The 25,049-nt window shown below is 45.1% G+C and overlaps 1 protein-coding gene across 1 annotated transcript in view; it reads left to right on the top strand.

Annotated features, from left to right (window-relative positions):
- Positions 1-25,049, top strand: part of LOC141265246 (collagen alpha-4(VI) chain-like) — a 429,350-nt gene that overhangs the window by 328,882 nt on the left and 75,419 nt on the right. Inside the window, exons 39-40 of the mRNA XM_073678073.1 lie at positions 13,386-13,467; positions 16,015-16,178. Coding sequence (XP_073534174.1) covers positions 13,386-13,467; positions 16,015-16,178 — 246 coding nt within the window. The remainder of the gene's footprint in view (positions 1-13,385; positions 13,468-16,014; positions 16,179-25,049) is intronic.

Here is a 25,049-nt window from a genome sequence, read left to right on the forward strand (position 1 = left end):
TATTATGTGCAACTGTAGTCACAGGAACATCAAGCTGCTTGGAGATGGTTTTATAACCTTTACATTGAACATGCTTGTCTATAATTTTCTTTCTAATCTCCTGAGGCAACTCTTTCCTTTCTTCCTCTGGTCCATGTTGAGTGTGGTACACACCATGTCATCAAACAGCACAGTAAGTATCTGTATCCCTATATAGAGGCCCACTGACTGATTACAAGATTGTAGACACCTATGATGCTAATTAGTGGACACAACTTGATTTAACATGTCCCTTTTGTCACATTATTTTCAGGGGTGCCATCATTTCTGTCCAGGCCTATTTCATGAGTTTAATTTTTTTTAAATGCTGTTCAAGCAGGGTTGAAAAGCAATGACTGACTTCCATTGATTGACTTCCATGACTGTTCATTTTTATAGATTTTCAATTTATTATTACTTTTGTCAGATTCAAGTTATTTCTGTGACCATTGTGGGTTTTTCTTTCATTAAACGAGGGGTACCAACAATTTTGACCACGTGTATATATGCTTAATTGGGAAAGTACATTTAAAGATGTTGAGTTGTTTTTTATTCTTAAAAAGATTGTCTACCTTTGAGGACTATTTTTTTCTTACTTAAGGCTATGTTCCCACGATCTGCTTTTGGTGTGGTTTTGACGCTGCGTACTTTTGCTGTGCCAAAATCGCAGCTTCTTGCAGTTCCAGCAAAGTGGATGAGATTTATAGAAATCTCATGCCTACTTTTCTTTTATTCAGCATAGACTGACCAGCCGTGTGTTTTTCAAAACCAAAACATGTCAATTTCTCTTGCAGGTACACTGAGTTTTCTGTTCGGATTTTCCCCAAATGCACATATTCACCTAAGTATATCAATAAAGTTTTGTAAAAGCCAAATACCAGGAAGTATCAAAAACAAAGCGGCTTTATTTAAAGCTCGACACACCAACAAAAGACAAAAGCCACAGCGTCAAAAACACGATAAAAACACTTTTAAAAACGCACACAAAAACGCAATGAAAAACCACAAGTAACCTAATTTAAATAATAGGTGCAGAAATTCTGCAGCGTCAAAAACTCACCAAGGCTCATCATGGGAACGAAGCCTAAAAGCATACAATTGGGGTTAAAAATCACTTTTGCATTTGGGTTTCATTAAAAAGTTTGCACCATTTGCCTTCTATAGACTCTGTATTAAACTGTATATTGCTGGCTGCACAGTGAGTTGGCCAGATTATTTTTATATTAACAGATATGTTGGGGACATGATTTTGTGGCACTTACTATTATATAGGAATGACAGGTTTTCCTTCTGCTCTTGTTACTGCAGGTTTCCTCACAGACTGAATAGCTCTCCTGTTCATAAAATGGCTGCTGGCGGAGGAGCATGTGACCAGACCTGTCCCCCAGTCTCCTCCAATAGAAAAGCACTTTTCTCATGTGAGGTTTTCAATTGGAGGAGGCTGATGGACAGGTCTGGTCACATGGTCCGCCACTATCAGCCATTTTGTGAACCGGAGATCTGTGCAGTCTGTGAGGAAAGCTGCACTAACAAGAGTTCGATAAGAACCTGTCATACATATATATAGCAATGAGTGCCACAAAATCATGTCCTCTATGTGGCACCCTGCTACCACAGGTACCACAGGACCCAAAAGGGTGCATGGACGGACTTCTCCACAAGAGGCCCTCACTACAAACAAACACCTCCACCCTTCCACCTCATACCACCAGTTAGGGATATATATATGGAGGGTGGAGTCAGGCAGCTGAGTTCAGTCAGGCAGTGTGCTGGCACTTAGACCAGTGAAGAAGCAGCACGTGAGCTGCTGTGTGTTGAGGGCCCTGAGTGTGGCCGAGGCAAGGAGAGAGAGGAGAGAGGAGTTAAGGGGGCAGAGGAGCATAACAGGCTCACCCCAAGACACAATCCGGACACTGGGTCCGCACCTACAGGGTTCTCTATACCCTGTAGGGACAACCGGCATACCAGGAGGCTTCCAGACCCCTGGTCATCCTGAAGCTACCATCAAATACAGGACTAGGAACCACGAAGGCCCCGGCATCCAGGGATAGTGGTTGCCAAAGGAAAGTCCTACTACCAAGCGGTCAGGTGAGAGAGCAACGCAACATAGAAGCCAGGCCAAGTTCCAGGCTGGCCAGAAGCTTAGAGAGGGAGACACGGATCAGGAGGCCTGATAACCACTCACTGGGGAGAGTCCTGAAGTGCACCCTTCCTAGCAAGTACCCTGGATCATACCTGCCGTTACACCAGTAAAGGTACTGAAGCGAATCCCTTGTGTGCATGTCCGTCATTCCCCCTGACCCGACCGGGCCATCTCTCATCTGCATCCCATCCATCAACCCTGCCCCGGGGGCCCGCTCCGCCTGGGGGGAGCAGAATCATCCCAGCTGCCATCCCATCACCCCCGGAGGTCTGCAGCAGCGCCGGAAACCATTACCGGAAACCACAGGTGGCGTCACGAGACAAACTAAAACACTAAAACCCCCCTTTTAAAGAGTGACCCAGAGGACGGGCCCGGGAGCCGACCGCCGTGATATCCTGCAAAGAAGGTAAAGGCCCGGGTACCGAGTCTCCCCCCATATATTCTCCCTGGGTGATACACTCAACACATCTGTTACAATAAAGATAATGTCGCCAACCCTGTTAACTCATTCTGCAGCAAGCACTTGAGAGTCTAATACAGAGGTTATAGGAGCCAAATGGTGCAAAATTTTTAATGAAACCCAATTACAAAAATGATTTTTAGCCCCAATTGAAGGTATTTAAGTAAGAAAAATTGTCCACAAAGGACAAACCATCTAAATTAGTATCACTTTTTTCACGTCTAAGACGTAATGTAATACCATGGACAAAACAGGATCACAATAAACCATGTTTTCTCATACTTTTTCTACCCAGGCTTCATCAGACCAAGATAAAGGCATAGCAGACAGACCTAGATGGCGCCTGGGCCTCACCATTATCTATAATAGAAGTTTACACTAAAATTTAACTTATCTTTCAATTTTAATTTCTTTGTCTTCTAAAACCAAATATGATGTTAGAATCAGAACACAATCTATCAATTATTTTGCAAAAATTAAATATAGTACAGCATATTTCACTTATTTCAGATATTTCACTTCTATGAAAACTGTCTCCCTAGATCAATGTTTCCTAAACTCCAGTCCTCAAGGCCCCCGCGAGATCATGTTTTCAGGATTTCCTTAATATTGCACAGTGAGAGATCCTGTGGCGATTTCTGACGTGTTGATACTAATTCCATCACCTGTGCAATACTAAGGGAGCCTTCACATTGCATTTTGTGTCCCCATCGGGGCATATGTCCGAAATCCCCCGCAAAACTGTGTCCGGGCGTATGCACCGAGGGGGCCATAGACTGTAATGATGCACCGTGCATTATTTTTGGGAGTTTCCGCCTACTGGAGGTTGTATGGTTGTCCTGAGGAAGGACTCTGGAACGCGTAGACAATAAACCTACATTTTTATCCATACTAATGGTTTGTCGTGACTCCAGAGCGCAGAAACAACTTCCTTTCCCAGCATCTATCTCTGACATATCCATAGGAAGCTGCAGCATTTGGAGTCTAGGCTTTATAGGTGTTGTGTCCCACACAACCCTACAAGGTGAGCAGTTTTAAATACTTTTATGTAACATTTATTAATTGGATAAGACCCTATTGCGCTCGTGCATTTTTACATTGCCTACTGGAGGCGGACACCCAGATGCAGTCTACTACGTCTGAGTGTCCGACTCCTGTAGGTGTACACTCCCGAAAATGATGCACTTCAGAGTGCAATGTCTGCATCATTACAGTCTACAGCCCCATCGGCGCATACGCCTGGACCCCATTTAGGAGGGGATTTCGTATGTATGCTCTGATGGGGACACAGAATGCAATGTGAAAGCACCTTAAGGAAATCCTGAAAATATGATCTGTTGGGGATCGTGAGGACTGGAGTTTGGGAAACACTGCCCTAGATGAATTTCACTAACATCTAGCTGCTGCCCCATTGGTGAAACCAGCATCACAGTATGAGAAGCACTCAAATAAACTGCTAAAACAAATTAATTGGTATGTTCTGTACAGATTAAAAGATACCATGTAAACCACATGTCAGAAGATACATCTGACCTATGCATTTTTACTTACATACAGCTAAGCGAGTCCACTGATCTTTTCAATGTTAAGTAAATTCACGTGTTTGGAACCATCCAATCAGTATGAGGCACAGATCAAACCATAGCAATATTGTACATGATGAATAAAATACAGATAAAGTACATTTGTTACAAGAAGGCAAAAAGATATCTACTTATCTATTAACTGCCTTCCTAATATACAGTGTGATGTACTATTACATTGTATTCTGGGTCCACGTCTTTGATGCAAGCTCAGGAACTGATCTTCCATCCTTCCTGGCAGATAATGGCTGTGTTATGCAGCCATCATCTGCCTCTAAGGCTGTGTACCCACGATGAGCTTTTATCTAGTTTTTGACGCTGAGGCAAAAACAGTGTTTTGCAGTACCAGCAAAGTGGTTGGGATTTATAGAAATCTCATGCCCACTGTGCTTTTTTAATGCTACGTAAACTCACATGCGGTGCATTTTTCCAATTTCTCTTACGAGTACGCTGAGTTTTCTGTGCGGAATTTCCCCATAGACTTGCTTTAAATAAAAAATGCATGTAATCCGCACCTAAGTATGTCAAATACCAGGAGGTTTCAAAATCAAAGCAGCTTTATTTAAAGCATAACACACCAAACAGAGACAAAAAGCATTGTCAAAAATGGGGTAAAAATGTATGTTAAAAAACGCACACAAAAACGCAATGAAAAGGTGCAGAAATGGTGCGGAAATTCTCCAACATCAAAAACTCGCCAAATACTGATCTTGGGAACATAGCCTTACAGCAGCATGTGGAGCTCAGCTCCTCCTGCTGTTCTCAACCACCTTTAGGGCTCTTTCACACGTCAGTATCTCCAGTATGAGTGGTGATAGTTTTTACACGTACCGGAGACACTGACACAAACAGTCCCATTCAAATGAATGGGTCTGTGCACATGTCAGTGTGTTTCCATGGACCGTTTGTCTGTGTGCTCCACACGCTGACATGTCCGTTTTTTTTTACGGATGCATGGTCCGCAAAATGTCTCACACTGAACACACACGGATGACACCCGTGTGTCAGTAGTGTGATACGTACCGGCGCCTGGGAATCAGTGTACAGTTAGCGCTGTTCCCAACGAGCATGCCCTGCACTGAGTGGAGCTCACTGAGTGACAGGACACCGCTCCTGAGCTCAGTGTAGCTCCAGGCACTGCTCGCTGGAGTGGCTCATTCTCCTCGGCTCCTCTGCGTCAGCGGCTAGAGGATTACAGCGGGGGACATCTCCGGACAGTTGAGTATAAGGATTTTATTATTTTATTCTTATTTTTACACATGGGCGCTGTGGGAGCAGACTCCTGCTCCCATCAGTGTCTCTTGATCATGCTGATCACAGCGCGAGCAAGGGACAATGATGAGGGCAGAGTTCAGCACCCGGTGCTTGGGAACAGCGCTAACTGTAGCGCTGATTCCCAGGCGCCGGTACGTGTGATCCTGATGCGGCACACGGGTGGCACACGATTGCCACACATGTGACAAACATGTGACAAACATGTGACACACATGGACACACGGGACACGGATATCTCTGGTACCGTTTTTTCCAGTACCGGAAATATACGGAGATGTGAAACCGCCCTTAAAGTGAGCAAACTGTTCCATGTGCCCAAATCCCCCCGGCAATGCGACTGCAGGGTGCTGATGGCTTAGTATGGTTTAAATTGCGTTTTTTCTGTCGCCTCAGCTTTGTAAAAAAAATATAATAAGAAGCGATCAAAACGTATCTGTTTTTTACTTTTTTTAAATTTTTTTCCTCCACTTAGATAATTTAAAAAAACATATGCAAATTTGGTGTTGCTGCAATCTTTTTCATCTGGAGAATCATATTGACAATTTTTTACCATACAATAAATAGTGTAAAAAGAAAAACCCCAAAAATTATTGTGAAATTGCTCTGTGCTCGTCCGAACATCTCACTGCTCGAGATGCTCGGCGCTCGCCGAGTATTTCCGGGGTTGCTAGGCGGGAGCTCGGGTCTTCTCCCTGCATGTTTGACGCTTTTTACAGAGACAATGAACATGCAGCGATTGCCTGCCACTCACTGTAATGCCGCAGCCATGTTGGTTGTGGCATTACAGTGATTGGCTGGCCGTCATCAGATCTATATCAGACCTGGCACCGCCATGCTCGTCACAGTCACTCCGGAATCAGACAGTGTAGGAAGAGGTGCTGCTGAGCTAGGGAGAGATCTGCTTGTGTATTAGGTAGTGTAGGGAGAAAACAAGTACATTACACATATCCAGCTCAATAAACAGTCCTTCTGAGGACTAATCCATCTGCAAAGATATCAGGCAGGCGGCAGTGTATATAGGGAGGCAGGCAGGGTATATAGCAGACTGCAGTGCACTTTGAACTAGAGGCTCCATTCCAGTTTTGTCTGCTGCTCCTGCTGCTGATGTTAGATATTTCTAGAAATAGGCACAGGTCTCAGGGGAATAATTTTTTTTTGGATCTTAATCCTCATTATTTGCTTAAAAAGCAATCCAGAGAACACTGTTTTTCTGCTCCATTTGCTTGTTGGCACTGCACAATACAGACAGGTCCTTTCCATATTGCAGCGCTAAAAATCCAGCTATTTAAAACTGTGGTTTGTCTGTCACATGGATCACATATAATTGCGCTGAAAATACTGCCATTTCTGGCCTCCATTAAAAAAATTTTCAGTGTGTCAGTGAAGCAATTGACACCTGTTTGCTGTTCAAAATAGTTACCTACTGGCCAGGTATTTAAAACTGGGTTTTCTCTGTCACACAGATCACATATACGTTTTCAGAAAATACTGCCATTTCTGACCTCCATTAAATTTTTTTTTCAGTGTGTCAGTGAAGCAATTGACACCAGATTTCTGTTCAAAACAGTTACCTACAGGCCAGGTATTTAAAACTGTGTTTTCTCCGTCACAAGGATCACATATACGTTTTCAGAAAACACTGCCATTTCTGACCTCCATTAAAAATTTGTTTCAGTGTGTCAGTGAAGCAGTTGACCCCAGGTTGCGGTTCAAAATAGTTACCTACAGGCGAAGTATTTAAAACTGTGTTTTCTCCGTCACACGGATCACATATACGTTTTCATAAAATACTGCCATTTCTGACCTCCATTAAAAATTTGTTTCTGTGTGTCAGTGAAGCAATTGACACCAGTTTGCTGTTCAAAATAGTTACCTACAGGCCAGATATTTAAAACTGTGGTTTGTCCGTCACACGGACAACATATAAGTTCGCTCCAAATTCAGTCATTTGTTGTGAGCGTGGAAGATATTGTCCTCCATTTAAAATGGGCAAGGCACGTGGCAAGGGACGGAGAATTGGACATGATGGTGCATGCAGAGGCTGAGGCCGTGGGCAAGCTGAAATTGTGCCACAACAAACACCCACATCTTCTCGCTTGACCTTCCTGTCCCAATTAATAAGGGACCGCAGAACACCACTATTGAACACAGAGCAGTGTGAAAAGGTTATTGGTTGGATACCTGATAATGCTTCCAGTCACTTAGCCACCACCACCACCATCTTGTCTTCTACACGGTCAAGTCTCAGTAGCTGTGAGTCTGGACCGCATATTCCTCACCCTGAACCTCCTTCCTCCCACCATGCCGAGTTCCCAGAGATCCCACACTTGGACACTCCAAAGAGCTGTTCACTTTTCCATTTATAGATTTGGGCCTCTCGCCCGGTCCACTTCAAGTGGGGCAAGAGGAGATCGCATGCAATATTTGAGCAGCCACGGTCACATGAAGGCGACGGTGGGAAAGTGTCACAAGAGGTGGACGATGATGAGACACAATTGCCAGAAAGTCAGGAGGAGGAGCAGAGTGCAGAAGTGGAAGACGAGGTAGTGGATGATATAGTAACTGACCCAACCTGGCAAGAGGACATGCAGAGCGAGGAGAGCAGCACACAGGGGGAGGGAGACAGAGCACCCCAACAGGCAGGAAGAAGCAGTGTGGTGGCCACAGAAAGAAGGCAGGCAACCGTTCCCAGTCAAACCAACACGAAGGAAGTTGCCAGTACTACTGTTAGGTCTTCCCAAGTCTGGTTGTTTTTTAAATACTCTGCCCATAACCCCAAAAAGGGCATTTGCACCACCTGCATGGCCAGCATCAGCAGGGGCTGGCAAAACGACAAGCCTGACAATCACCAGCATGATCAGGCACATGGCAGCAAAGCACCCGACTTTGTGGGCCGAACCCCAGGGTCCAGGAACAGTGTCTGCGGGTGGCACCATTGCTTCTTCCGCTGTTGTGCATGCAAGCCAATCCTCTGTCCATGGTGCATGCGAAGATGCATCCTGCCCTGCACCTGTTATTGCACAATCTCAAGTAGCAGCATTAGGAAGCACGTCCACGTCCTAGTGCCAGCGCAGCGTTCAGTTTTCCACACCCCAGTCCTTGGAACGCAAGCGCAAATAAGCAGGCAACGCCCCACAGGCCACAGTACTAAATTCCCACATTTCATGACTGCTTGCGCTTGAAATGTTGCCTTTTAGGCTCGTGGAGACGGATGCATTCCGCAACCTGATGGCAGCGGCCGTACCTCGGTACTCGGTCTCCAGTCGCCACTATTTCTCCCGGTGTGCCGTCCCCGCATTACACAAGCACGTGTCCCAAAACGTTAGCCGTGTCCTCAATAAGGCAGTTACTGGGAAAGTCCACCTAACCACAGACACGTGGACAAATGTTTGTGGGCAGGGACGGTACATCTCGCTGATGGCACACTGGGTTAACATAGTGGAAGCCGGGACCCAGTCGGACCTTGGGAAGGAAGACGTCCTCCCGACGCCAAGGATTGCGGGCCCTAGGTCAATCAGGGTTGGCACTACAGTCTACAGCTCCTGCACCTCATCCTCCTCAGCCTCCTCCTCCACTTCAGCCTCCATCTCCGAAATGACCACGTCAGTCACAAGCTGGAAGCACTGCAGCACTGCCTTGGCCAAGCGGCAACAGGCTGTGCTGAAGATAACATGCTTAATGCTTAGGTGACAAACCACCCAGCGCTGCAGAGTTATTGAAAGCTGTAACACAGCTGCCTGATCTGTGGCTCTCACTGAACATACAACCAGGCATGGTCGTGTGTGACAATGGGCGGAACCTGGTGACGGAGAAATGACAGCCGGAGTAGATACGGTTTCCCTCTATGCCAGTCCTTTCACCGAGCTAATGAATATGACTGTGGTGAAATACAACTCCCACTGAGAAGCTGTTTCAGATTGAAAAACATTGTGCCCACTAGAGGATTTGATTCTGAGGGCTCACCTTTCTCCCCCGCTCAAGCGCCCCATAGCAGCTGCAAAGTTAGCACTATCATGAACTCTCCTGATGTAGAAGCCAGGGCACACCAGAGGATTCTCTGGTGGGACTGTCCAACCCTGCCAAGAAGCAATCCTGGCTAAGAAAAGTGTGTGGGACACTCAATGGCTGCTTTTTTACTGAGGAGAAAACACACGCAAACACAGGGAGAACATACAAAGTTCTTGCAGATGTTGTCCTTGCTGGGATTAGAACCCAGAATCCCAGCACTGCAAGGCTTCAATGCGCTGCCGTTCACTCTCTAATATCTAACAGGCTGGAGAAACTTGCACCTACTGCCACTCTATCTTCAGCTCCTTTGTGAGAAACTAATGTATTTGGGCAGCCACTCAGTCTACCAAATAAAATTCCTGAGAAGGAATTAGGGATGGCTTTGCTACTGGTACTGGGGGCAGTGCTAATACCATGGCGTCATACCATAGCTTACTGGAAATATCCCAGGCAGGTAGGAGGCAAGCAAATTCCCACAGAAAAGTACCAGCAGGAATGTTCAGGGACCCGCGCTTGTACAAGGCGGAGACAACACCTGGATAAATAGTGACGGCTGGGGACCGAGTATGTACACGAAGCATGAGGCATGAGGTTGTGAAAAGCTTCCGCCTCCACGAGCCTAAAAGGCCACATTTCAAGTGCAAGCAGCTGCCCAGAAATCTGGCAGTTTAGTATTGCAGCCTGTGGGTGGGTGGGTGACTGGCTGCATACTTGCGCTTGCATTCCAAGTAACAGAAAACTAAGCAGATGGTGGTCTATATCATCATCATGGCCTCACCTCGGCACTATGAACTCTCCTGAAGAAGAAGCCAGGGCCCACCGGAGGAGTCTCCGGTTTTCTGGTGGTTCCATCCATCCATGTTGATAAGCAGCCCTGGCTAAGAAAACTGTGTGGGAAGGTTCCCAGACACTCTATGGCTGCTTTTTTAATGTGGATCAGACGCGCTTATGCATGTTATTTCTCAAATTGCATTGTAGATCAGGCCATTACCCAACTCTGTAGTCATGAAATTAAATGTGCAAAGAAAGATGTTTGTGTGTCAAAGCACCACCGACAAGTGTGAGTTGATGTTGGACAGGCTGCCATTGCTTCTGCAACAAGCTGCATTAGAGGACTTCCTGGGAGAAATGACACCCAGAGTAGATACGGTTTCCCTCTATGTCAGTCCTTTCACCGAGCTAAAGAATATGGCTGTGGTGAAATACAACACTCAGCAAAAAAAGCTGTGGACTGGCTCCTTATCGTCTCTGGTCACATTCACCTGTCCACGTGTTTGTGGTTAGGCGGTCCTTCCCAGTAAGTGCACTGGGGAGGACATGGGTAGTGTTGTGGGACCCGTGCTTGTAGAAGGCGGAGATGATACCCGGATACCCGGAGAAATAGTGGCGGCTGGGGACCGAGTATGGACACCCAGCCGCCGCCGGCATGAGTTTATGAAAAGCTTCCACCTCCACAAGCCTAAAAGGCCACATTTCAAGTTAAAGCAGCTTTAGAGGACTTCCTGGGAGAAATGACAGCTGGGTAGATATGGTTTCCCAAGTTCTTTCACCAAGCTAAAGAATATTGCTGTGGTGAAATACAACTCAGCAAAAAAAGCTGTGGTCTGGCTCCGTACCGTCCCTGGCCACATTCACCTGTCCACGTGTTTGTGGTTAGGCAGTCCCTCCCAGTAAGTGCACTGGGCAGGGCACTGGTAATGTTGTGGGACCTGTGCTTGTGGAAGGTGGAGACGATACCGGGAGAAATAGTGGCGGCTGAGGACCGAGCAGCTGTCAAAAATTTGGCAGTATAGTATTACAGCCTGTGGGTGGGTGGCTGGCTGCATACTTGCGCTTTCATTCCAAGGAATGGGTAGGGACAACTGAACGCTGCACTGGGACAAGGACGTGGACAGTGATTGTTGCAAGTCTGCAACGACAGGTGCATGGCGGGAGGCATCTTCGCATCTATCAAGGATTACTTATGATGGGCGCACTTTTAGGCAGTGACTTGGGAGTCAGAGATGCTTCCAGAGGTCTTCCCCATGCTGTTCCCATGTCTTTTCAGCACTGTATGCATGTGTCTGATGATGTGTCACACACCACATGGCCAGATAAGGTTGTAAAATGTTAAAATGACATTTCCCAGTGAATGCATTTGTCTTGGTTGAAAGCAATGCAAAAGTGCAAAAACGCATCGAAAACGCTACGTGTCAACATAGCCCAAGTTGTGGAGGAGTATTTTTGTTTTTGGTTATTTATTTTGCCTTATATACAAGTAATTACACTGGAAAGGATGTTCCTTAACATATTTCCCAGGAAAATCCATTTTTGTTTCATTTTTGTATGTTTTATTGTGAGTCTGTAATACTCAGACAACGTTCTTGACAGCAATGACCTGGGAGTCAGAAATGCTTCCAGGGGTCTTCTCCATGCTGTTCCCATGTCATTTGAGCACTGTTCCCATCAATGTGGGAAATTTTTAGGCCCTCTGCAGACTGCCGGGGGAAGCAGCCTGAAAAATGCTCGAGTTTCCCATAGACTTACATTGGGATCATTACTCGGGTCCAGCACCCGAGTATTCCAATTTGCTCGACCCGAGCAACGAGTACCCGAGCATTTTAGTGCTCGCTCATCACGATTACTTACAGCTTCTTAAAACATTCTTAAAGGGAATTTGTCACCAGGTTTTGCTATCCCATCTGAGAGTGGCATGATGTAGAGGGCACAGACCCTTATTCCTGTGATACATAATTTACTTTACTGGTTGCTACAGTTTTGAGAAAAAAAAATAGTTTTTTTTTCTGCTGCAGATCTACTAGTTCTCTGAAAGCTGAGCTCTATATAACCCCCCACACCACTGATTGGTTGCTTTTTGCCTATGCACAGTGTTTACAGAAAGCTGTCAGTCAGGGGTGGGACTACCTGGTAGCAGGTTTTCTCGTCATCTGTTGATATTCTCCTGCTGGTGAACTAATGATTTTATAAAAACTACCCAAAGCAGACCAGTAAGCAATACATCACTGGAATCAGGGTCTCTGCCCCAAATTACAGATTTCCTTTAATAAACAAAAACCTAAACCTTATATCCATATGTAACAACCTAATGCACCATTGAAATAGAACACAAACAGAAAAAGATATACAGGCAAGTAACTAAATAAAAAATACAAAAATACACCTTTAAAATCAGATACACATACAAATTAATATCAAAAGAACATGACATCACGGGTTATCAAAATAACAGATGGAAACCATCTGGATATACATGTAATCTTCAATATATCTCCCTCTAAGCACTGTGGTTTCTTATCAATTTTCTACACCCTTGATACGCTCTTGCATCACTATGGCATGTTGTCAGTCTGTGATATGGAGGAGACTACACTTCGGCCCAATATACAGTATTTTATTTTTGTAAACTCCACATGACCTCCACAGTTGTTTTTGTATTACATTTTTTTTCTTTTTTTTGTCTTAGATGATTTATGATATGCAGCAACATGATAATAAGGGTGCATATTGAATTATACACTTTTGGGAAATATTAATATAAAATAATGTGTCATCCATTGGACTTGATAGGCAAGGGAATGTGATACACTTTTGAACAGTTCAAAAAAAGTATACACAAAGTTGTATAAGTAGAGAATAAAGATCAAAATAAAATCGTTATATAAAATTATCAACTATAATTTTATTGTTTTTAAAACAGAGGAATTTTCTAATTGGTTATCTCTGCTCTGTCCTTTGCTGTAGGTTGTGTGAAATTCCACAATAATTTCCATTATATTGCAGTTCTGTGCCAGAAAAAAGACTTTACAGAATATGAAATGTAGGATTGCTGTAAAGGAATTTTATATTAAATGAGGCAATATATTTTGTCCAAGTGTTAATGACTGATTATTATTTTCAGATGACATAAACACCTACCCATCTCCAGCTTTTCAAGGAGAATGTGAAGGTCGTGGGGACTCAGTTTTCTCTTTAACAGAAAGGTGTGTAATAGGACATTTAGACTTTTATGTGTGGTTTTTGATATACTTAATTTAATTTTTTTATATTTGTTAGATATAGATAAAAAAATAAATCAACACTATATTTTGCTGACAGTCAATATTCTATCAGTCTTCATTCAGATGTGACTGGTTTGTTGTGGACTTTCTGGGTGTTTTCTGGAATAGGATAAATGTCGAAGAGTTTTGGAAACCTCATCCACACATAGTGGAAACAGTGAAAAATTTAGAGCATGATAGGGATTTTATAAATCGATAGCATGCCCAATATGTTAGCATTACATTTTCACCTTTGATTTCATTCTTTCAATACAAAGGGTCACATCCAACACCATTCTGCAGCAAAAGAATAAATCCTGATTTCTGCTGTGGTTTTGCTGGATTCACAACACATTAAAATAATGTGTACATTGCTGTTTGGCTGTTTTATTAGTTTTGTAAAAATAATGGCAGAACTTTGCAACAAAACCTCAATACACAAACACAGCTATAAATAATCTATGTCTGAGGCGTCTTTCAGACGTCTGGATATTTATGGTACTGGAAAAATCAGTAGTGGAGATATCCATGTCCGTGTGCACCTGTGTGGTACACGTGTGTCAACCGTGTGCCGCATCAGAATCACCTGTACCGGTGCCTGGGAATCAGCAGTACAGAAAGTGTTGCTCCCAAGCGCCTGGTGCTGAAGCGATCACTCATCATTATCCCCTGGTTGCGCTGCACTCAGTGCCAGCAAAGGACAATGTTGAGAGTACTATTCTGCTCCCACTGTGTCCTGGTGTAAAAATAAGAATAAAATAAAAAAATCCTTATACTCACCTGTCCGAAGATGCCCCCTTCTGTTATCCATGTGACTGCTCATACCGAGGAGCCTGGTAGAATGACTCGCTGCAGCGAGCTGGCCTCTGCTCTGTGCTGAGCTCAGTGAGTGACAGGACACCGCTCGCTGCAGCGAGTCATTCTCATCGGCTCCTCGGCATGAGCAGTCACATGGATTACAGTGGGGGGCAACTTCGGACAGGTGAGTATAAGGATTCTTTTATATTATTCTTATTTTTACACCAGGACACAGTGGGAGCAGAATACTACTCTCAACATTGTCCCTTGCTCTCGCTGATTGCAGCGCAAGCATGGGGCAATGAAGAGGGCAGCCTTCAGCACACGGAGTTTGGGAACAGCGCTAACTGTACCACTGATTCACAGGCACTGGTACGTATCACACTGATGAGACACAGATGTCACTATGATTTTATATAATTTTGACTGCATATTTTTTCAGATTTTTGGCATATTTTCTTAAAAAAATGCTTCATACAATTTCACAGCTATGCAGAACTTTTGACTGTAGTTTCTAAAGAATATTTTGTACAATACAAAAAAGTGACTTTTTTTGGGTAGCCTGATTTTAGTATCAATCACATGGTCTCAGATGCCTTACTTCCACTGTTATTCCAACGTAGGCAGAGTATTCCCTCCCCTCTCAGTGTTGGTGAAATGTTTAGGGACGCTGGTTTTCTATATCAGGTGATTAGCGAAGCCAGCCTACTTAGCTGTATCTGCATTAGCCTTAATAAAGAAAGCATGGCTTAGCTAATAATCTGAGCCAAATAGCCAGCCTCCATAAAGATTTCACAACTAAAGTACATTAGTAAGTTTAATTTACTTACATTTGGAGACTAATGAAAACTTGGTGTCATTGAACAACCAATTTAGTCACATCATGGCTTGGATATCTGCTTAACAAGTGGTTTTGAGTGCAGAACAATTTAAATATTAATTATATATTCATTATTTAAATGTTTTTTCCCTAAATGGATAGTGCACGTAAAAATAAGAAACCTTGTAATATATCTTATTATAAAAATCAGCCCCTTCTTCTGGATTCACCATTCTCAAAATTCTCAATTAACAAGTAAAATCTATGCTCAATGACTACAGATTTTCCCATTCCTAAAATAGGAGATAACAGTTGGTGCTCATAAAGTTTTATGGAGAATAGTAACTCTCATTTCACGAGACCATGCAACAGAATGTCTGTGTCTACCTCCGTCTGCTGCCCTCCCGTCTTGATGCAATTTTAAAAGCACCAACTGTCATCTATCTCAGTAATGGGAAAATCTGTCTTCACTGAATACAGAATTAATAGATTTTACCAGTGAATTGCGAGTGGAAAATCAATCTAGGAGCTGAAAGAAACATTTTTTTCTGATAAGATATATTACTAAGTTGATTTTTTTTCATGTGTACTATTGATTCAATCATGAAATAAAAATTAATACTACGGTTACCCTTGATTTAGTTTAGTGGCCATTCTGAGTAAAACCAATAACAAAATAAATGTTTGCTAATGCTGCCTATCTAGAATATTATTCCAAGCTACAGAGCACCTCTTAAAAATGTCACTATACATTTCACTTTCTGTAAATATTTTTGACTGAATTAATAGTCATTAAAATCTATTACATGCAAAAAAAATTGTTTCGAAATATTAATCATGCAGTAATAAAAGCTGTTTGGATATTTTTAAAGTGTGGTCTACGAAGAGTTGGAGATTGAAACAACAGAAGAAACTGGAGAATATGCTGAAAGAGAGGTCGAATATAATTATGAAGAAGAAATAGACAGGAACGATGACCTGAAATCCACAGAAGAAACTTTTGTTGAAACGTCTGAGGCAGAAATCACAAGAGCTGGTATGTTTTATCTCGGTAACTTCTAGTTATTGTTTGCCTAAATTTTTGTATTGTATAAACGGCTGAGAAATACAGACACATTATGGATTATTCTACATGTACCATTTAATGGTTGTTAGAAATTATTTCCAATATCTTATTCTTATACAAAGAGAGCAGCATGAATGATACGAGTCATAATAGAGTATCTACAATTATAACCAAAAATGGGGTTTACTAATTTCTTGATGCACGATAGTACCATATTGCTTTAATCCCTGCATGCGAATATCCATAGAGTTGCTTTGTCTTGAATAAATAACCTCTGGTGATCATTGGAGTAATGTTTAGCTATTCATTATTGTACTTTGCTCTGTTGTCAAAGTATGAACATATTCCAGAAATCTAGAAATGTACCAGAGTTCTCGAGACAGTTACTAGATTCTCCCATTCTTTAGAACTGCAATAAATTGATGAAGACATGGCCAGAGTCAAGGGGACACCATTAAAAGCATGACAAGGCAATATCAACAGTTTAGCAATTTTATATTTTCAATTGTACAACACTTTACTTAGATTATTTATTAGGTCTTATTTACAGTGGTGCTTGAAAGTTTGTGAATTCTTCAGAATGCTTTACATTTTTGCATAAATTTGTCTTGAAACGACATCAAATTTTTATATAAGTTCTAAAAGTAGAGTGAGCCAAATCAAACAATAAAAAATAATAGGCGAAATAATAGGCTTAAATATTAGTCAGATTGGATGTCATGGCAGCCAAGGTTGAATGCCCTCATGGCTGCCATCTGTTTCCTCCTGTGAAGCCCAGACTGTGGGTGGGCTTCATAAGAGAATGACATTTTGTTCAATACAATTGTATTGCAGTATATAGAATAAGCGATCAGGTAATCGCAGGTTAAAGTCTCCTGAAGGGACAAAAAATAAAATAAAGATGGGAATAAAAGAAAAAATGTGTACCATCTCCTATCTCAGTAATGGGAAAGTCTGTCCTCACTGAATACAGATTTTAACTCAGAATTGAGACTTTTGATAAAGACTGATCAATTTTGACAGAGAGAGAAGCTAATTTTTCTAATAAGATATATTACAAAGTTGCTTATTTTCATGTGTACTGTTGATTTATGAAATTAGACTTAAACCGACGGTTACGCTTTAAAAGGTGATATCGGGATAAAAGAAAAAAACTAAAGAGGAGAAATTTAGAATCACCTGGTCAGGAAGGATTAAGGTTAACTTTAATGGGAACCTGTCACCAGTGTTGTGATGTAAGGTGCCCCAACGAGGTAGTCGTGGGCGAGCTGTAGCCCCCTCTCGCTATGGCACCCTACAGACAATACGTGTCCTCCCTCTGGAGTGTGGCTGTGTATGTAGTGCTCTTCACTTACTTCAAGCCGTCCGAATGCGGCGGTCTCCAGGCATTTCTCTTCTGGGACCAGGGCAGCAATAAATTCAGAGGACACGAGGTTCTTAACCAGAACTTGGACTTTACTTGGGGAAGAGGAATATATACAGTATTTACAGGCAGATATAATGGATAAGGCCCGACAGGTTATCATCTCTCTCACAGGTGCTGGTAACTCCTTCAGCCCTGGTTCCCTCTTTAAGTGAAGCATCTCTGTGACTCTAATCCCTGGCCCAAGAGACTCTTCTGTAATACTGACAGTGACCTGGATCCGATATCTCTCCCCCACGTCTTAGCCTGGAGTCCTATTTATCTTCCTCTGCTTTCTGCAGACTAGAAGTGCCCCGGGTTCTCACTACCTTTGATGAGTTTCCCCGGACGGCTGACAGGACTCGTGCTCTTGTGTGTGGAGACTTGCACACTGGTGATCCCACTGTCTGAGGGTATGGAGCTCCCGTCTACCCTAGCAGCCACTATAGTCAGGCTGCCTGATCGATTTGCTGTCCAATCTCTTACTGAGTGACTCCTCCTGCTTTCTGGAAACTTAAGCAGGAATTTTCCTAAAGTGCCCACCCTCGGTGAGCTGTCATCACACAGCCTTAACTCCTCACTGTCTGTAACCCTGCTAGCAGACTCAACCTGACATCTGCACCCAGAACAGTGGCATCTTGTGGCTGTTTACAGGTACCGCAGCCCACAAGGAATTATGCCAGGAACAAGCTCTATGTCACACAAGGCTTGATCAGGCACTAAGTTCCCCCTCTACTCTACTAACTGGACCACTAAAGCTAACCCCCTTAGCTTGGTCTACCACAGTTGGGGATGTCTGACTTCAGGAACACTTCCTTTAACTATCTCAGTACCAAGGGAAGGCTACGCCCTTCCCCCCTATTACATTCCCCGACACTTTAATGTTGGTCGTCCCCGACCACACTAAACAATAAACACAAATCAGCAGCTATGACATTATATCACATTACTAACTTTTACTAAAACATTGTAGTAAACGACTGGTCCTAAAAAAACGTCTTCTCAAATGGGAGACCGGCCCTTCTCGGTTAAGGGCCCCGGAACAGCAGCTCAGGACAGTCCATTATCAACTTTTCAAAACTTTCTCAGGAGTATCGGTCCTTCTTGGTAAGGACCCTGGAAACACAGTGTCCATGTCCATATTTTTAAGACAGGCCAACACCTCAATAGCCCCCAATCTCCTTCAAGGGCTGCATTCTGAGGCACACAGTCACAGGTAACACCCTGTGAGTCTCTTTCTTCTTGGCCCTAGCGGGGGTCACCGGTTCTTCCCACTAGGCCGCAAGTCTCTTAGATTTGGAGGATATCCATCCTCAAGGTGTGCCTCAGCATTTTAAATTCCAGCAGAAAAAGGCGCAACAGGCGCAACAAAAGAAAAATAAAAAGTAAAAACAAAATGAGCAGCTCTCCTGGGCACACAACTTTGGTGCTGCTTAAGGCCTTCCTGGCCTGGGAGGTAGGGGAACAGTCCTCCATTTTTTTTTTCTTTCAACTTAATTCAACATGGGGCACTCCGCCCCCATTGGGAAACAGTCCCAGGAACACAACCACATTCCGGTGGGTCCTAGTAGGAGAAGAGGTGAAAGGTCAACGGACCTTTTAGCCTACTCACTTCTTCCGGGCCTCCCGTCGCTCCTTCATGAAGGCGGCCCATGCTGCAGACGAAGGTGGCTTCCTCCATTTCCACGGCTGATCGGGGTATCTGCTAGGCCCGGGGTCCTCGTCCGAGGACGTAGCACTGCCACAGCCGACCTGGGTAGGACCGTAGCTGGTAACAGAAAAATGATGGACCTACTGACTGGCACCAGCCTGAGTCTCTCTGGCAGTCCCTTGCTCAACTGCCTCAGCCCCTCCTGGGTGTTGTGGTGCCGACTCCTTCTCTGGCACCTCACTAAGGAAATCAACTTCCTTGTCGCTTGCGACATCCTCCTCCTCGTCGCTCAAAATATCTCCCCACTGCCGCCTCCTAGGCTCCTTTGCTGGCGGAGTACTGGCCTTAGGTGGGGAAAGAAAGCCTTTAGGGGCTTCCCTAGCCCAGCGCTGCTTAGCCTCCCTTTTGGCCCTCCTCTTGAAGACCTCTTCGTCCTTTTCCAGGACATCTTTCCACTTGTATGGACGGGTGAGCGCAGATGCGTACCACCCCCTGGAACATTCACACTTGACGAAGTGAACAATGTCCCCCACACGTAGGTTGTGGAGACGGTCGGGCAGGTGGTCACGCTTGATGACCTCACGGGTGACAAATACCTCGTCCCCGGTCCACTCTTCCTCCAGGAACCCGTACCCCTCACGGATGTGGAACTCGAGGACTCGCCCCCGTGTCTGGGACGCCTCCACCGACTCTCTCCACGCCGCGTTGAACCCTTCCAGCCAGCCTCTGAGGAAGGTGTCGATCCAACACCACTGCTCTCGTGGCGTCATCGGGGGGTTGCGGGTAGTCCACTTCAGACTCCCGAGCTCGGCGTAATGCTTCGCCGAGGGGGTGTTGATGGCCTCCATTGCCAGCTGCCAAAAACTCTCTTGCGGGGCCCTCTTCCTGGGAGGCCTCGCCTCCGCCTCCGTACCACCCCCTGTCGCCGTGGAAGCTGTCGCGGCAGGCGCCGCAGGCAAAACCGGCCGCTGGGGTATAGGCTGCTCACCTCCGTCAAGCTCCTCTGCAGCTGTTGCTCCGGCCCCATCAGAATGTTCTCCACCCTCGGCCAAGGGGGATGGATCTCCCGGCATCCGGCTCCAGCACCACACGCGGAACTCATGGATAAGCAGGCCCAGCTCCGGTTCGGGCCTAGTGGACCACTGGACAGCCACTGGGGGTAAAAAATCACGGGCGGCATCCGCGAGCGAGCGACTCTCGCCTGCAGCCCCTGGGGTACTCAGCTCCAGCATCTCTTCCTCAGCGCGCACTCCGGACAGGTCGTCCGATCCTCCGGTTGCCATTCTCTCGGAGCGTCCACCGCAGCACCTCCTTCCTCTCACGTGCTGGACAAAAAATGGCGCTGGTCGCTTACCAGTGATGCGAGTCCTGCGCGTCCAACTCCTCCTCTTCCTTGGCCGGCTTTCTGACACGACCGCCCCGTCACTCGTCACTCTCGACAGCTCCACCTTCAGCCACGCCCCTTCTCTGTGCGCGCTGATACTCACGGGGCCGGACTTCACTTTACGCTGCGCCCTCTTCCTCACTGGACGTCCCATCCTGGGACGCATCTTCACTGCTGGGCCCCTCCTTCTTTGGGCCGGAACTCATAGGGGCTGGACATCTTTTCGCGCTCTCCGGCGCCGTACACTCCCACGATAGGCGGTTCTTCTCCCAGACTTTACTCTCATTGTCACCATCTTGGAATCCATGCTTCGGGCCGCCATCTTGGGCCACATGCCATCCAACACTTTCTCCTCAGTGTTCTGCGTCGGCTCTTCCCCGCTTTCTTCATGCGAGGAGCTCGCATCCTGCCGACTACGCCAAATGTAAGGTGCCCCAGCGAGGTAGTCGTGGGCGAGCTGTAGCCCCCTCTCGCTATGGCACCCTACAGACAATACGTGTCCTCCCTCTGAAGTGTGGCTGTGTATGTAGTGCTCATCACTTACTTTAAGCCATCCAATCGCGGCTGTCTCCAGGCATTTCTCTTCTGGGACCAAGGCAGCAATAAATTCAGAGGACACGAGGTTCTTAACCAGAACTTGGACTTTACTTGGGGAAGAGGAATATATACAATATTTACAGGCAGATATAATGGATAAGGCCCGACAGGTTATCATCTCTCTCACAGGTGCTGGTAACTCCTTCAGCCCTGGTACCCTCTTTAAGTGAAGCATCTCTGTGACTCTAATCCCTGGCCCAAGAGACTCTTCTGTAATACTGACAGTGACCTGGATCCGATATCTCTCCCCCACGTCTTAGCCTGGAGTCCTATTTATCTTCCTCTGCTTCCTGCAGACTAGAAGTGCCCCGGGTTCTCACTACCTTTGATGAGTTTCCCCGGACGACTGACAGGACTCGTGCTCTTGTGTGTGGAGACTTGCACACTGGTGATCCCACTGTCTGAGGGTATGGAGCTCCGGTCCACCCTAGCAGCCACTATAGTCAGGCTGCCTGATCGATTTGCTGTCCAATCTCTTACTGAGTGACTCCTCCTGCTTTCTGGAAACTTAAGCAGGAATTTTCCTAAAGTGCCCACCCTCGGTGAGCTGTCATCACACAGCCTTAACTCCTCACTGTCTGTAACCCTGCTAGCAGACTCAACCTGACATCTGCACCCAGAACAGTGGCATCTTGTGGCTGTTTACAGGTACCGCAGCCCACAAGGAATTATGCCAGGAACAAGCTGTATGTCACACAAGGCATGATCAGGCACTAAGTTCCCCCTCTACTCTACTAACTGGACCACTAAAGCTAACCCCCTTAGCTTGGTCTACCACAGTTGGGGATGTCTGACTTCAGGAACACTTCCTTTAACTATCTCAGTACCAAGGGAAGGCTACGCTCTTCCCCACTATTACAGTGACATAGCAGCTAAAAATATCACCTTATTCAGCGTCTGTGCTGCATTCCCTAAATCCTTATATTAACCCCCTGACTCCCCCTATATACCACCGAAAAACCTTTTTAATGTTTCCCTCGCTGTATGCTAATCTTCTTGGTCCGGTCCAATGGGCGATGCTTCGGGCCTCTCCATCCCTCCCCCGGTTGCTGCTCGCCATCCTCCTGCTTTGATTTACATGGGTGACGCCTTCTGCGCCATCCAAGTAGACTGGTGAAATCCCACGCTTGCGCAGAGAAGTCGCCGGCTCGCGCCTGCGCACTATGCTCCCTTTTAAACTAGAGGACAACCCATTTCACATTCTCATATTATACAATAGATAATTCTAACAAATATTGCAAAATCATAGAAAATAATTATTTTTGCTACAGAAAATGTTGCTGACTTCTCCCTCTTGGGACACCATAGTTGTTTCTTAGTCATGCACTTCCATTGAACCGATCCAGATAATTATACTTTCTCATGTCACTTCTGCAGAATCCTTCTCTCAGATTACTAATCTGTCATCTGATTTTTAAAAAAATATCATTCAACTATTGGATCAATTTATTCTCTCTGGTATATGGTTATTTCAGCTGTTCATTCCTACTGAAGTAATTGAAGAATGATTCATTGTAACAATCTGTTCTTATAGTGTATATTTGCTTTGCATATAATGAAAAAAATCCTACCGTAATAACATTCATTTTTCTGCTGCTTTCATTCTATGAATGTAATGAATGTCACAGTTGTGAACATGATTCTTCTATTATTGCTATATATTTGAAAGAGTTGCGATTTTATTGATGCTTTATATTATATCCTGCATTACGCAAGACTCAAAAATTACCAAAACTGAAGTCTTGAGCTGTCCCTTTAGGTCTTGTACTCTGCATAACCTTGCGAAAAGACACGTTTGGGGGAAGAAATGTTCCTATATCTGTTTATATGGGTAATTGTTTTGCAGTACTTTATGGAAAAAACAGTCATGGTGTTTCCCAGAAATGGTTAATTGCCATAATTGTAGAGAAGGGGAAAACTAATATACAAACTGGAGCTGCCCTAAAAACACCTGGTTTTGTATGAAGCAGATTTTTAAAACTTTGTCTTATTCTTTAGAAACATCTCACTGCAATAAAGACTAATGAAGTTGTATACACAGTACTTATGTAGCACCCTGAGGATTCGGCTGCTACAGGGGTATTGCACCTCAGCCAGAGGTGTGATATTCCACTCCCGGGTAAGGATGGAGTGTGGAACTGAGCTCAGATAGACTGCATGCACTACATACATCCCATTTCCGGGGAGCAGGCCGACGGCACTCCCACTTAGAAATGTGCAGGTGCGACCGAGCCTGTTCCTGGCTGGAGTGGGAGGGGGGAGGAACATCCCATGTAGTGTAGGGGCAGATAGGGGGAGCAGTCTGGGTAGTGATAGGAGCTCATTGGGTGCTGGTCACCTGAGCTCACACATAGAGGGATATATAAGGAGGGCACCAACTAGGATCAGGGTCAGACGCAGAGGAGCCTGTCAGACGCAGAGGAGCCTGTCAGACGCAGAGGAGCAGCTGAAAGAAAGAGAGGCCCTGAAGAGAGAGAGTGGAGTGAAGAAAGACCCAGAGGGAGACAAAGAAGGGACCCAAGAACCCAAATTAGAGCACCGGGTGAGGAGTCAGCAAGAGGGTACCGGAACCCAAGCTGGTGGGGGTAAAGACATTCCCCAGCCAGAGACCGGAGACCGTGGGCAGTGTCTGTCACGGTCACCCACTACATTCACCCTGAAGGCACACCACAGGAAGGGTCAGGGAACCTAAGGCCAAAGGTTGCCCAACAGAAGGCCCGAGGGAGCTGGACTTAGGTGAATCACTGGTGGGGACGGCTGAAGAAAGGACAGAGGGGGAGCTCAGGGCCACGCTCCGGACTTGTTTGGGGGTTGGCCGGATCCAGGACCTGGTGGATGCAGCACGGCTCGGGTGGTCACTTGGAGCTAGAGTGACCAGGAACATCAGCAGTGAGTAAAACCCTTAACTGCACAACCCGACTCTGTCTTCCTTTATCATCTATGCTGCACCACCACAACCCCCATCCTCTGCGCCTGTCCCCTCTGAGGCTATACCCCTCCCGTTGGGGGTTATCCCACCAAGCTGCACATCCACCATCAGCCTCAGCGGACCCTGCTGCAGCGGCGGCCACAGTGACCGCATTACAACGGGTGGCGTAGTCGACACAAAAAGAACTCTAATAACATCAGTAAGGACTGCCACATAACACATAGCTTGACGCCCTGGGCACGGGACCGGGTCACAGCCGCTCGGAGACTACAACACCCCATCTGATCCGGTGCCGGGTATTCCCCTCAAAAAGGAATATGTCCCAGGGGGCGCGTCACTTACATGTGGTATGCTTTATATATGCAGCATGTAAACTGGGAACTGATACAAATTAGTAGTGAATAAATATTAGTTCCAGCTCTAGTGCTTATTGTATGTATAGTACAAATCTTAGTGCATATCTAACAGTATAAGCACTAAAGCATATACTGTACAAGTGTGACTCATAGTGTATATATCATCTAACTAGTCTTATAAAGTAGTGAATATAAAGTAGAATCCTCAGAAAAATATAAAGTGTAAGCCATACTGTGTATTCAGATTACGGTCATTTTGTTCAAATAATTGACTTAATCCATGATCCTAACAGTGCAGAGATAGAAAATCACATTTTATATTTTATCTGAGCTAAACTCATTTTTGGTTTCTGACTTTTTTATGTGTTTTAGGAATCAATATCATAGCAAAAGAATATGGCATTATTTTCTAATGACCCGCTCCCTATAGTTCAGAAAATGAAGTCATATCCTTAGAACAAAGTAGCACAGCTCTTGTTTAGGGCCCTCTCTCCTTCAATTTATTTTTCCTGTACATGCTCT

Source organism: Phyllobates terribilis, unplaced genomic scaffold (assembly GCF_046119375.1).
Source record: "Phyllobates terribilis strain yellow unplaced genomic scaffold, ASM4611937v1 Scaffold_4__5_contigs__length_816908805, whole genome shotgun sequence".
NCBI lineage: Eukaryota > Metazoa > Chordata > Amphibia > Anura > Dendrobatidae > Phyllobates > Phyllobates terribilis.